Source organism: Danio rerio, chromosome 20, assembly GCF_049306965.1.
Source record: "Danio rerio strain Tuebingen ecotype United States chromosome 20, GRCz12tu, whole genome shotgun sequence".
NCBI classification, from domain to species: Eukaryota; Metazoa; Chordata; class Actinopteri; order Cypriniformes; family Danionidae; genus Danio; species Danio rerio.
In genome coordinates this window covers 41,782,848-41,797,312 of record NC_133195.1, presented here as the reverse complement: position 1 = coordinate 41,797,312, position 14,465 = coordinate 41,782,848, and the positions used below count along the sequence as shown (strand labels likewise).

Sequence of the window (14,465 nt, the reverse complement as noted above, 5' to 3'; positions counted from 1 at the left end):
AGATAATTTTTTAACATTTATTAAAGATTAAAATTCGGTTATTAGAAGGATAGTTTACCCAAAACTGAATATTCCGTCATCATTTACTCACCCTTTACCTGTGTGAGGTTTTTCTATTGAACACTAAAGAATATATTATAAAGAATGCTGCAAACCTGTAACCATTGATTTCCAAAGCATTTGTTTTCCCTACAATGCAAGTCAATGGTTACCTAATTTCAGTTTCTTTAAAATATATTCTTTAGTTTACTCTTGCATACAATGTATAAATGTTTGTAACCTCTAGAGGCAGATTAAATAGCAAGAACATTTTCATTATTGAGTGAACTATCCCTTTAATTACTGACCCTCATGTCACTCCAAAGATCTCCAGAAACCTTTATTTGTGAACAGAACTCAAATTAAAAATGATAGTTTGCCACAAAATGCATAATGTACACTTGATAGTTCACCCTCAAGTGTTTCCAAACCTTTGAGTTTCTTTATTCTGTTGGAAGACATTAAGGAAGATATTTTGAAGAACGCTGGAAACCTGTAACCACTGACTTCCATAGTAGGGAATACAAACAGTATGGAAATCAATGGTTACAAACAGTGCTTAATTTGTGAATTGAGAGGTCCTGGATCAAAGTAACATCCGGCATGTTTCCCAAGGATGGAGAGGTGTCGCACACAAAAGTGGAGAGCGGTTAGGGGGTGGGTTGGATGGCGGAGGGGTGTCGCGGCTAAAAGTGAAGAGGATTGGGGAGTCGCGGAAGAAATTGAAAATGAACAGCGGAGAGGAAGAGGAGTGCGATTAAGGAGAGAGATCGGTAAAATCTGGTGCCGGATCAGACTTGTCAGATCAGACGCCGGATCTGGCGTGTTCCAGCACAAATTAAGCCCTGGTTACAGATTTAATTTCAGGCTTTTTTCATTCATTCATTTTCTTTTTGGCTTAGTCCCTTTATTAATCTGGGGTCGCCACAGCGGAATGAACCGCCAACTTATCCAGCACGGTTTTACAAAGCAGATGCCCTTCCAGCCGCAACCCATCTTTGGTAAACATCCACACACACACTACCCAATTCACCTGTACCGCATGTCTTTGGACTGTGGGGGAAACCGGAGCACCTGGAGAAAACCCACACGAATGCAGGGAGAACATGCAAACTCCACACAGAAACGCCAACTGACCCAGTCATGTCTTGAACCAGCAACCTTCTTGCTGTGAGGTGACAGCACTACCTACTGCGCCACTGTGTCACCAGGCTTTTTTCAAAATATGTATATTTTTTCTGTTTCATATAAGAAAAAAAAAAACTCAAACAGGTTTGGAACAAGTAAAGGGCGAGTAATTATTGACTATTTTCCTTTCTTAGTGAATAATTCATTTAAGATATTTTAGAAGATATCTGAGAGCTTCCTCATCCTCAATAGACAACAATGGTTCGTTCAGTGTCCAGGAAAACAAAAAAACAAAGAAACAAAAAATCCTCAAAACAGTCAACATGTCTTTAGTAGTTCAATCTAAATATTATAAAGCTGCAAGAATACTTGTGCACATAAAGCAACCTTATTTACAGTTTCTTCTCCTCAGTGTCAGTATAGGGTGCATGTTCATGAGAGCGCTGTACTGTTTGTGTGTGTCATACTTGGGTGTGCTGCATGACATATAACTCGTATGCTTAGTTTGAAACAGAGAAAGTAGAACATGTGCATCTGGGAAGAGTTGCACCAGCTTTTCATAAGTTCTTTCTTCAACTATAACTTAAAGTCCACACTAGGGGCTTAATAACTTCTCGCTAGTTTGTAACTAAATTTGTTCTTACTTTGGTTGCACCACATGTTCTTAAGGCAAACCGTAGTTGGTAGGATGTAAGCTCTCCGTAAAGTCATGCGTAGTGTCATTGAGTGACGTAATGTCCAATAAAAAGCATTACAATTGTTAAACTGCTTTGGAATATGTTTATATATAATGGTCCTATGAAAATTAAATAATAAAATATATTTTTTATTTTACATTAGAGTCAGTCACTAATAACAGACACGCATGTCTGCATTGTGAGCCGTGAATGCACGCAAAATATCAACGCAATCTCACGTCAATTAAGTATGATTTGCTCATCACCCAATGACGGTTGGATTTAGGGGTGGGGTTGGGTGCCACGCCTCCTTTCTAAAATCTTACAACTAAAATTTGTACAAATTAGCCACTAAACTTACAAAACTAAAATCCTTGCGTTTTCTCGTGAAAAACACATGAAGATATCAAAACATTAAACTTGATTTTTTTTCTATATCCTACACGTCAAAGAGAAAAGAGCAGGGAGAAGAACTCAGTCATGAAGAAATTCTCGTTTTAATTAATTGAGAATTAACATAAAAAACACTCTACACTTTTCACAAACTGAAAAAAAGCAAGATTTGGAAGGAAATAAGGCCGTAAATAGAGGTAGATCATTCTTCATTATGACCACGAGCTCCTCAATGTAAATTTGTCTCACTGTCATCTCTTTTTTACCGTTATACGTGGGGGAAGGCTGCCGTAAATATTTATTTGAAACGTAGCGTTACGTTTAAACCAAGTTCAGTGGTGCAACACAAAAATATTTACTAGTGCGTAAAGTCACAACTAGGCTACGTTTGAACTCCTGGGGTATACACAAATGCACAGTGCTTGTGAACGTGCACCCTTTACTGACAACAAGAAACAAACAACTGATGAATAAAGTTACTATTTTAGTTTTATGTGCACAAAGTTAATCTTGTAGCTTCATAATTTTCTGTTTAAATCAATGAAGAGTAGACACATGTACTGTTTTGATTTTATTTTTGGGCAACCCTTCTGGATTTCTAAATCGGAAAGCTTGCAGTCTATGGAGGCTGATTTCTATGGAGATTTCATAAAATAAAAAAAATCTTATTTTGTATTTTGAAAATGAATAAAGGTCTTGTGGGACTGGAATGAATAGAGGGTCTGTAATTACTGACAGAATTTTCATTTTTTGGTGAACTATCCCTTTAAAGCTGCAGTCCATAAACTTTTTAGATGAAATATTAACCAAAAATTAGTTTTAAAGCAAGTACATAATCAGCCATTGTTCAGAATTATCATAAGTATCCTACCCGAATGTTAATCTTGTAATAAGAATTTCTAATTTGAGCCAGTAAGGAATTACAAGTTACTCAAAAATATTTTTGGAAATGTCAGCAGTCACTCAGACTCAAGCTAAGGAAACAGTTCAGATTTCGAAGAACTGTTGAGCCTGTGAAAATCAAATATATAAACTAAGCAATTTTATTGAGTGGGTGATATTAATTTATTAATGGTTTCTCATGGTTTATGTAAAAATGGAAAGTTGATTATTTATTCAATTTACAAGATTTAGTCTTGCAAAACAATGCATTTTACAATTAATTAGTGTTTTAATAACAATTTCATAAGCATCATTTCACTGTATGATTATATAAACTTCCGTATCAGTTATCTGAACCAGATACAAATCGTCCTAAGAACCTGTTTGTAGATTCAGATTTTGTTGTTCACTAAGGCTGTAGATTAAAGCTAATAAAGATATGAATAATGTAAAGTCCAATTTTTAGACCAGACCAATCCCTGTGCTTTAAAACAGAACGTATCTCAGGAGCAGTACGTAATCATTTAATGTTGGTTAACTCTTAAAATGCTTTTGACTTTGATTTTAAGAATTAACAACCCAGATTTCAGCTGAAAAAATGTTATATTTTCGCTTAATTTTTCTCAAGTGTGTGTTTTCTGAGTGTGTAGAGAACAGGAGAAAACAATAAAACATCAGCTTATATTCTTACCTTTGACTCATAACCAGTCAAAAACTTCATGTCTATGGATTGCTTCAACACTCCTTCTCGATTACCATCTGCCGCAGCCTTAATGATCTGTTTAAAAGACGAAGGTCATCAGTCTACAAGGGAAAAAGTTTTATTCACACAATCGTTTACCTTCACTTTTATGGGTTTACCTCAATATAAACATCAGTAAAACTCTCATCAAACCCTCTCGTCGCACCGAAATCAAGTAAAGCAACCTGTGGACAGAAGAACAAGTTCAAACACTCTGACATATGAGAACAAAACATATTTACCTTTTATTTACTGTACTCAGAATAATAAAAGTCCTAATTTATTATTTATTTATTTATTGCCACATCAGCAACTTATGACTATTTTGTGGCAAAATGGATATCCATACGATATTACATGATGAAAACAAATTCGAATTACAATCAAAAGTTACTTAGACAAATATATATAAAATATAAATAAATAAAATTCTCAAGTTAAATATTATTTTTCTGTTCAATTTTTGATAAATAATTAAAGATTTTTCCTGCTGGTACTTTTTTAAAAATGTCCAAAGTATAAAAGTCCTAATATTAAAGAAGTTATAATACAATATACAGCAATTTGTTACTAAATTATCTATAATACTTTTTATATCATAAACATAACATTACATTTACACTACATTTTCATTTTCTATACAACTAGATTTCTCTGTACTTAACTCTAAAGTACAGTAAAAGTAACTACAATATTAAATGAATAAAAACAATGAACAAAACATTCTCAAATACAAAAAACAAAACAAAACAAAAAAACTAAAAAGAAAACCAAAAAAAAATTAATATATCATGCAGCAATTTTTTAAAAATACATTCCTAATATGAATACTTGGATATATATTAATATATGAAGTCAAATCACTTGCCTTTCACTTATTGTACAAAAGCACTTGACAAATGTAAATGTACAATAAACTTCTATCATGTAATACGACAAATAATATTATAAATAAATGAAACACTTATATATACACGTTGAGAGATGAAGACAACTTTTAAAACCTTTTTGATTTTTTTGACAACATGCTACAATATCTATCTTTCAATACTAATAATTAGAAAGATTACTTTTATTTTAAAAAAACAGCATATTGGAAAGGTTTCTGGAGGATCGGGTGACACTTGGAAACATCATGAATCACAGGACTAAATTAAATAAACTATAATAAAGTGATTAGTTTTAAACTTAATTAATTTTAGGTTTATTTCAAATTTGGCCACATACATATTCTTTAACTACAGCTTTCTAAATGCTTATAACAACAACAATAAAAATAATAATAATAGTCAGAAACCCAAAAAAGCGAACAAATTAAAGTATACAAATTATGTAGTGACAAAAACAAATCTAACAATTGAAGATAAAAAGTACTCTGGTTTAAATTGACATTAAGACTTATCGTTTGATTTTTAGTGTAAAAAAAAATTATAAATACTATGAAAAAACCGACACTGATCCAGACTCTCTCGCTCTCTTACCCGATGTGTTTGTGGATCATAAAAGAAATTGGACCAGTTGGGATCCGTCTGCATGTATCTGAACTCGAAGAGCTCTCTCAGACACAGATTCAGGATGTTTTTACAGATCTGATCATTAAAAAAATAAAAAATAAAATCAGCATATTATCCACAGTATACACAGTCATGTCATAGATCAGCTTCATCTCCAAACAAAGACTGTTTTAGTGCAATGTTTACGTCAACCCATATAACTGATGCGCATTTAAATCATATTGGTATGGTCTGTTTATACATTTCAATCACAATAATTGCCTTCATGTCTGTCAGTGTACACGACAGCTTCTACTCTGGGATTTTTTTCAACATTTGACTGAATTTATACTTAATTCCTTGGCTTTTTAACGTCATGCTCTTTTATTTACACTTTGTCCTTCTGATGCCAGCAAACTCTTCCACCAGCAGGTGGCGATGAAGTGTCAGGAAAACAAAGTCCCACCTCAGATTTTGACGTGGCCTGATACCACAGCACTTTTTAATGGGCCTTTATTTATATAACTGGCCAAACTGTACATGTGGAAAATATTTTTCAGCCCAGTTGGGTGAGAACTCATTAATGAGTGAATACTGTTTATAAAGACAGATGCACCTTAGTTTAATAAAATAATAACAATAATACAAATATATTTCATTTTTTAAAAAATCTATTAAATACATCACACTATAGAGACAGTAGGGCTGCACGATATTGGACAGAAACTGACATTGCAAGGTTTAGTTTTCTGCGTTATGAGTAGAATTTCTTAAGAGGATGCGTCTGGCTCAATTTGGAAAGAATTCATAGTTTTATATTAAACATAGCATTTTACAGTTTTCTGGAGCTGTATTCAGGTACATGAATTACGTAATCAAATGTAAACAAACAAACAAACAAAAACAAAAAAGTCTTTGTTGTATAAAAAAATAAACAATCTTGATTCATTAAAATGTTATGAATTATTATCACAAATGGTTTAAATACACTTGAAATCCTACAGTCAAAGGCCTTAAAAACAAAAGCAATTGAAAGTTATTTACTCTTTTATGGTTAATCTTCATTATGTGGTCAATTATTATCCCACTCATATTTCCTAATGGATGAATAAGCTGTAATTTTAACTTTTGCAGATTCTGCAATGTGATTATTGTGCATTTGCACATTGCGATATTGATGCTGAAACGATATATTGTGCAGCCCTAATAGAGACATTTGTGTTTGCATCAATGTTGTTTTCGTGTAACTGAAATTACAATCGAGGTTTTTATTTATTAAAAAAAAAAAAATGCAATGTAATTTAATTCAATTGTACATTTAATTGTAACTTCAGGTAGGCTTGTCACAATATTCAATATATCAACTTATTGCACAACACATGGACTTGACCTCAATCATTTTTGCTGATGCAATGTATATCAACCAAACATAAAAACCAATTCTAGCAACATTTCAGCTGATCTTGCATCTTCATCTCTATTGGAGGTGTCAGTATAGTTAAGAAACACTATAATATTTACTATAAATGACTATAGTTTAATTTCATGTGGGTGCCTGATGACTGAAAATAGATCTGGTAGCAGATATCGCAGCCACTGTTACTTTTTACCTTTCACTTTTTTTGTTAACATTTATTATTATTTATTTAGCATACGTGTTTTTACATTCTGATTCCAATGCCTAATTTTTATATTCTTAGAATGACTATAATTAAATTAAACATTATTAAGAATATTAATAGAAAGAGTGCACTTGCATTGTGACGATAGATTGCCAATCTGGCATTTAATGAGTGGCATAAAATGGTCTTAAAATGACAATAATATTGTTAAATCACAATATATTTTGGTGCAATCTATTGTACGACAAAAAATAGATATCGTGACAGGCCTAATTTCAGTAAAGTTTTAGTTCTGTTGTGCGTTTACAGCTTATATTAGTTAGTTTATTCGGTCTAAACAGTTCTTATATTATTTAGCTGTATAAATAAAAATAAAAAAAGTTATTCCACAAACTAGGACTGAACAATAAATCATTTGAGCATTGATATCGCAACGCGTGTATCCCATCCGCAATATTCATATCACAGGATTTAATTATTTATTAAAGATTAAAGGACTACGATATTATTAAATATAATTTCATTCCATGATGACCATGTTATTTTACATTTGATTGTCCAATATATTTCAATACTGTTGGACTCCCCAGAAACCCATAAAGCACTATTTATTTAAATGGTATTGTTTTTATACATGCTTGTCTGTTACTATTTTGTATGCAGATGCACTGCATAGAAAGAGGCTTGATCATCGCAGTGGATCTAATTAATTTAATTTTTCCAAAAAAACAAAACAAAAAAAAAAAGCGATTCAAATTATATCTATATTGCAACATATATTTAAAAAATAATAAATAATAATAATAATAATAAAATATCAGAATGTCAAATTTTCCAACATCGTGCTGATCAACTAGTGAAATTATATCTATATTGCAACATATATTAAAAAAATAATAAATAATAATAATAATAATAATAAAATATCAGAATGTCAAATGTTCCAACATCGTGCTGACCTAACACACGCTTTAATCCTAAAACGAATATGTAACAAACATTATAGCTCTGATTCATATTTAGTTTAGGTAAGACGTTTGCCATATAGTTATAGAAATTTAAGTTTAGATGACAATATTAATGTCTTGTGAATACGGATTTATTGCTCTGTGCATCAGAATAAAATGCATTTTCCCCTCTGATATGAGCTCCACATTCACATTTATTAAATAAGAGCCAGAAAAGCATGATGCCTCAAACGTGATACCCAACAAAACAGACAAACCCACAACAGGATGTGCTTAGTGTGCAGAGGCTGGGAACTAAAGCTTTTTATTTTTTTATTAACTAACATTAAGTTTCTTGTACAGACTGATTAGTTCACAATGCAAGACCTCAATATATTATTAAGTCACAGGTAATAATTTTATTTCACCTGTATGTGCATTTTTGACTGTCAAATTGCCAATAACAACTGACTTGCATTTTATGAATGACCAAGGACCACTTTTTCAGCCTTTTCAAAAATAAAAGTATCCTTTAATGTTTAACTAAGGGGGATAAAAAGTCTCATACATATTAGATGGCCCAACAGTGAGTGAATTAAAAGCTTGTTTAAATTTTTGGGTGAACTACCACTTAAAGACTCTTTAAATGCTTCAATTTCAGACTTATTTCAAGACTTCACACTTAGCTGATGATTGGTAATAAGCTAGTTTGGCATGCTGTCCCGGGAGAGAGCCTGATTGGTGGTTCATTCATTAGCTTGACTCGGGGCCAGCCGTGTCAATCATAAGCAAGTGATCCTCTCGAAATTAGTTTATGGATAAACTTCACTTCATGTGTGCAACTAGTTCAACAGAAACAACGAATACCTCATTTTTGAGCTCTTGTGTGAGTGCTTCAGCCTGATCGAGAGGAAAGCCGGGCACCAGCTCAGTGGTGAGGACGTGTTGACTGCTCAGCTCACTGATGACGTCCGGCACGTAGAAAAAGGGGTGATCTTTCAGAAGCTCCCTGCCAAAAACCACAAAACTTCTGAGTCACTGAGCAGCTCAAGCAAACCACCGGGAAAAAGCATGCCAACCTGCACGTGCACCACAGACACGACGTGAGCATCAACACACACGTTTGAGTGATGTGATGGCGAGCGAACATCCTGTCTGACGGCCAAATTTTGGGTATGTCAGCTTTAAAATTACAGCTTGCCAAGGAATAATGAAAAATGTCAGTTTTGCTAAGCATATACAGTACCAGACATTTGAAAATGTGTCTATATAACTATACTAGAAGTTGATATTATAAGTTACAATACTTACTATACTGAAGCGATTTAATGAATATTTTTAGCCATATTCTATGTCTAGGAAAAAGGTTACCCAAATCACTAAACTTTAATTACTAAAGACATACAATAACATTTATTTTAAAATAGAAGCTTATTCAAACTAAAACAAAATCTATAACATTTACTTGATTGGAAAACAATACAAATTACATGGCAAAAAATGATTTTTTATTTACAGTTTTTATCTTGTATTTTTTAAATATATAAAAGTTCTTGAAGCATTTTCTAGACAAGTAGAAATAGTGCCTTGGTTTCAGAAATAATATGCCAAAATTAAGTTAAGTAATCTGCCAATGAGGTAAGCAAATAATCTTGTTCTTTTATTTTGACATAATATTATTTTGCTTAACCCATTGGTAGATTATTACTTAGCAAAATATATTGTCTTGTTTAAAAAAAAAAATTTGGTGAGTTTTTCCTTAAAGCTAAATAATGGGCTAATAGGGTTTGTTTTTCATTATGACATAAGATTATTAACAATATATCTTTGATTTAAACAATATATCTGATTATAAATTTTTTAGATAATTTGGACTAAACAAGACAAAAGTTGATATTAAATGGCTTCAGTATAGATAATATGGCAATTTTTAATAAGTATTATTAGCCATATTTTTTATTTAGGAAAAATATCAAGGCATTCAAATTACTAAATAATGGAATAAAATTCTAATAAAAGTAATAAAAGAATTAAAAAAAATGAAAAAGCTTATAAAAAATACTTAATCTACAATATATACTTGGATACTTGATTGGGAAACAATACAAATTGTATTTTAAATTACATTGAAGCAAATTAAAATGCTTTTTTTGCTTATAGATCTAGTCTCGTTTCTAGTCCAAATATCTAAAAGTAGTATTTTCTAGACTAGCAAAAAATCTTGTAAGCAAAACAAAATCTTGTTTTTGTTATGTTTTGTTAAAGTTTGTTATTTTGCCTACCCAATTGTCAGATTATTTAGATTGTATAAGGAAAAACTTACTTGATTTTGACCTATTTCTTAAAGCAAGACAATATATTTTAATTTAAAAATGTTTAGATAATTTGAACTAGAAACAAGACAAAGTTGATATTATTATCTATACTGAAGCCATTTAATGTGAGCCATGTTGAGCCATATTCTGTATCTAGGAAAATGGTCATCAAAAATGATTAAATCTTTACCAAGAACTCAAATTAACAGAAAAACTACAAATCTAAATCAATAAAAATAAACATGCTTAAAGCTACAAAAGACATTCAAATTACCAATAGTCTGACAAATTAAAGTGAAATTAAGCTAATCTTAAAATAACCAAAAAAAAAAAAAATAATAATAATTCTACAACATTTATTTAGATGCTGCTTTATTTGCCTAGAGTTGCTGTCTTGCTTCTAGCAATATTGGAAAGTTCTTAAATCAAGCTGCATTTTCAAGATCTGCAAAATTTATTCTAAGCAAAAGAATCTTGTTTTTCATTATTACATAAGATTATTTTTTTAAATCTTTTAAACTAAAGCAATTGCTATAAACCATTTGAGTAAAAAATCTGATCTATGAGTGCTGTAAACTTACTCCAATTAAGTTGAAGTACTGAGGTATTTAATTAACTCATTATCTTTACCACTGAGTTCAAAATTATTTTCGAATGAGTAGAATTAACTTTGTCAATTTTGACTCATTTCATTTGATAAAGTCGGCTGTTGGGTTTTACAGTTTAGCCATACTCTATTCCTAGGAAAAAGGTCATAAAAATGAAATATTTAAACAAGAACTCAAATACACAGACAATCTACAAATCTAAATCAATTTTAAAAATACATGCTAAAACACAAAAATACATTCAAATTACTTAAAGTCTGACAAATTAAAATAAAATATTAAAATTATTTTAAAATAAAGCCTTACCAATATCTAAATCTACAACATTTACTAAGATGCTGCTTTTCTTCTTGCGTACCCATCTGTCAGATTATTTCACTTGTTTTAAGGAAAAACGTACTTAATTTTGACATTATTTATTAAAACAAGACAATATTTTTTGCTTGTCTAGACTCTGGAAAGTGCTTATTGATTTAAGAATTTGTAGATATTTGAACTCGAAACGCAGTGAAGTGACTTTTTGCCATGTGTAAACACGAATCTAAATAGTTTGGAACTGATTTAAATGAGCATTCACTGTAGAAATATTAAAAACATTATACTAAACATTTTTTTACATTACTTTAAAACTTCCAATTCTTTTAACGCAAATCCAGAGGCTATAGTTTTACACAATTTTTTAAAAATTAACCTTATATATGAGAAATAAATATTTTGTAATATTAGCAATATGTTTGTATGCCAACAGAGGTGAAAGGTCAACAGTCCGAAAGACCAGGATCAATGTAATCAATTGTACTACCTGACCAAGAGGAGATTTTCTAGATGAACACGTTTGACAATTTCCTGAACTCTTTCAGAAGTACAGCCGTGTGCGCAATGTGTTTACACAACGTCAATACTCACAGGAAACAAAAGCTTCATTTTGAAAGGAACTAATCAACTGAACACTGATAATCTGATTGCTCTGCTCAAACGTTCACGATCTCACTCTGAATACACACACACACACACACACACACACCACTGTATTTCTCAGAGGTTCATTCTTCACCCTCTCAGCCAACTCTTTGCACAGGACACAAGCTTGTTGTCAATGTTATTATTTCCATGTGTGCTTTATTTAAATATGTTAGCACACAAACTGTTCCTCAAGACCAAATCATTCAAACTCTGGTTATTTTTAGCCCTGTGCTGAGGCCGCAATGCTCCAGAGAAGTCGTTACATGAGGATACAGAACTGCAAAATCATTCCCAACAGATGTAGTGTTTATTTTTGTTTGCGTAAACCTTCCTTTCAAAGGGCATTGTGAAACGGGATAGATTTAGCTTGGACATCAGATATATGGCAGCCGGCCTGAAGGGTCCTGTTTGTAAGCTCTCAGACGGCCGTGATTTTTATAGAGAGGTAGATTAATGAACACAGTGATGGGATGCTTTAAAGGTCTCTTGAATGCCTTGAAATGCACAGCTTATTTAGATGTATGATGTAATTTTTGCTTAAATTGAGGGAAAGGGTGAGGGATATTATGTAGCCCCTCCCCTTTTTAAAAATAGCCAATAGCTCTTCGGTAATCATGCAGCGCTACCAGTCAAATTCATTGAGCCAAAGCTTATGACAGCCACACAATATTAATTTGCAATATAATAATAATAATAAATATTAATTTACAATGTAATGTAATATATTATTTACAATACAATATGTAAATATAATATAATTAACATAATATAAAAAGTTATATTTTATATATATTATATATAATTAATATGATAAAATATAATACAATATAAAATTAAATATAATTAATATAAAATAATATAATAAATATAATTAATATAATAGAAAATATTATAATTAATATAATATAATATCACATCATATCATTTAATATAATCTACATAATAATAGCTACAATTAGTCGGTTTAAAATACATTATTCAATGTATAATTCAAAGGGGTCTGATACATTTTGCAGTTTGACTTAATGTTGTGTGTCTGAACCTGAGCAGATGGTGTATTTGAAACTGTGGTAATTTCTGTGTTATTAACGTATAGCTAGACTTTATTCACTACAATGGAAAGCACATTTACACAGTCTAAATTGTTTATAGTACTTTATGTGCCATTCACCATATAGAACATTATATTTGTGTGTAACGGATTAAAATTTGTATGTCTTAGTTACCTTTTTGCTTGAAAGTTAACATGAAACTATTAAATTTAGGTTACATGTGTCCTTTTTTCTCCTATCTGACATTGAAACAATTGCTAAAATAAAGAAGAAAAAGTAGGATGATGTTTGATTTCATCCTTTGAGAACCAATTGGATTGTTGGAAACACAAACACTACTATATACACATAACAATAAGAATAAGTAAATTTTGTTTTCATGCCAACTATAACATCATAACATTCTAGGTGTGAGAAAATTCAGATATTCGAAAGCATTTAATTGGTCAAAAGATCTCTGAAGTTATGTCATAAAAAAAAAACCAAAAAAAAAAAACCCACATTGATCCTTAGTAAGTCGGAAACTGCAAGTTATGAATGCATGTATTATCAAGAAAGAAGTCCACGAATTGAGACTCAAACTGAAGGTGCTGATGTTGCGCTATATGTCAGAGTAATGCCCCCTAGACTATTGACGACTACACTAAATGAAAATTGTCTTTTTGTTTTGGAGCTTACTAGCTTATAAATAACCTTAAGACTACCATATTGATATTAACACCCAAAAGAAAACTTTATTTTTGATTTCAGTCGGACTAATATCAGACTTTAGGTTAGCAGTGAGAAGGAGATCTCTGTGTGTTTGTATTCACTCACTTGAATTTGCGAGCACACTTGGCTTCTCTTATGTAATCGCACTCCAGCGCCAGCTCACGCCGCATCACATCTATCAGATGCTCCGGGAACAGACCTGCGTGTTCATAGACACAGTCACACAGTAGTCACCCCATTACTTACTTTAAACAAAAAGGACTCAATTCGCCAAGAGATAAATTAGTTCATTACCTAGTTACTCAAATATATTAAATACCATTTACTTAAGTACACTTAAAAAGTACACTTTGTAACGATTTAAAATGAAAACATTTCAAAGTACATATTAAACCATTATTATTTTACATTGTTGTGCTTAAGTCGATTATGTGTTTATTAATAAATGCAAGAAAACATACTTTAACTATGATAATTCAATAATTAAATAATTATTAAAAATCTTATTTAAGAACTATTACTATCATAGTTTTATAGTATTTATAATTTATAGTATTATATTACAATATCACAGTATTTTATGGATATGTAATAGGCATACGGTTATATGAAGAGATATAATAAGTAGGGCGGGAGGTCATTCAACAGACATCCCAAGTCTCCTGGAAGTTCTGGGAGTCTCCCACAAATGCACAGAGACTCCCGGATGCCCGCAATTTAATGATAATCTCCCGGAAATTGCACGTATCCCTCGCGGTCCTCAAATACGTTGCGCACCCTCCTCACTCTTCAGACACGTAGTGTGCACCTTGTCAGACACCACCAAACCACCACCCCCCCTGACAGCTGAGCGGTAATAAACCGTGAAACTCTGACCAATGTGAGGAGAGTTT

At 31.6% G+C, this 14,465-nt stretch overlaps 1 protein-coding gene across 1 annotated transcript in view; it reads right to left on the bottom strand.

The window, feature by feature from the left end:
- coq8aa (coenzyme Q8A, genome duplicate a) overlaps positions 1-14,465 on the bottom strand; it is a 61,330-nt gene that overhangs the window by 1,829 nt on the left and 45,036 nt on the right. Inside the window, exons 10-14 of the mRNA NM_001002728.2 lie at positions 13,678-13,771; positions 8,791-8,932; positions 5,343-5,450; positions 3,981-4,046; positions 3,811-3,897 (exon numbers count right to left, since the gene is read on the bottom strand). Of these exons, the coding sequence (NP_001002728.2) occupies positions 3,811-3,897; positions 3,981-4,046; positions 5,343-5,450; positions 8,791-8,932; positions 13,678-13,771 (497 nt within the window). The remainder of the gene's footprint in view (positions 1-3,810; positions 3,898-3,980; positions 4,047-5,342; positions 5,451-8,790; positions 8,933-13,677; positions 13,772-14,465) is intronic.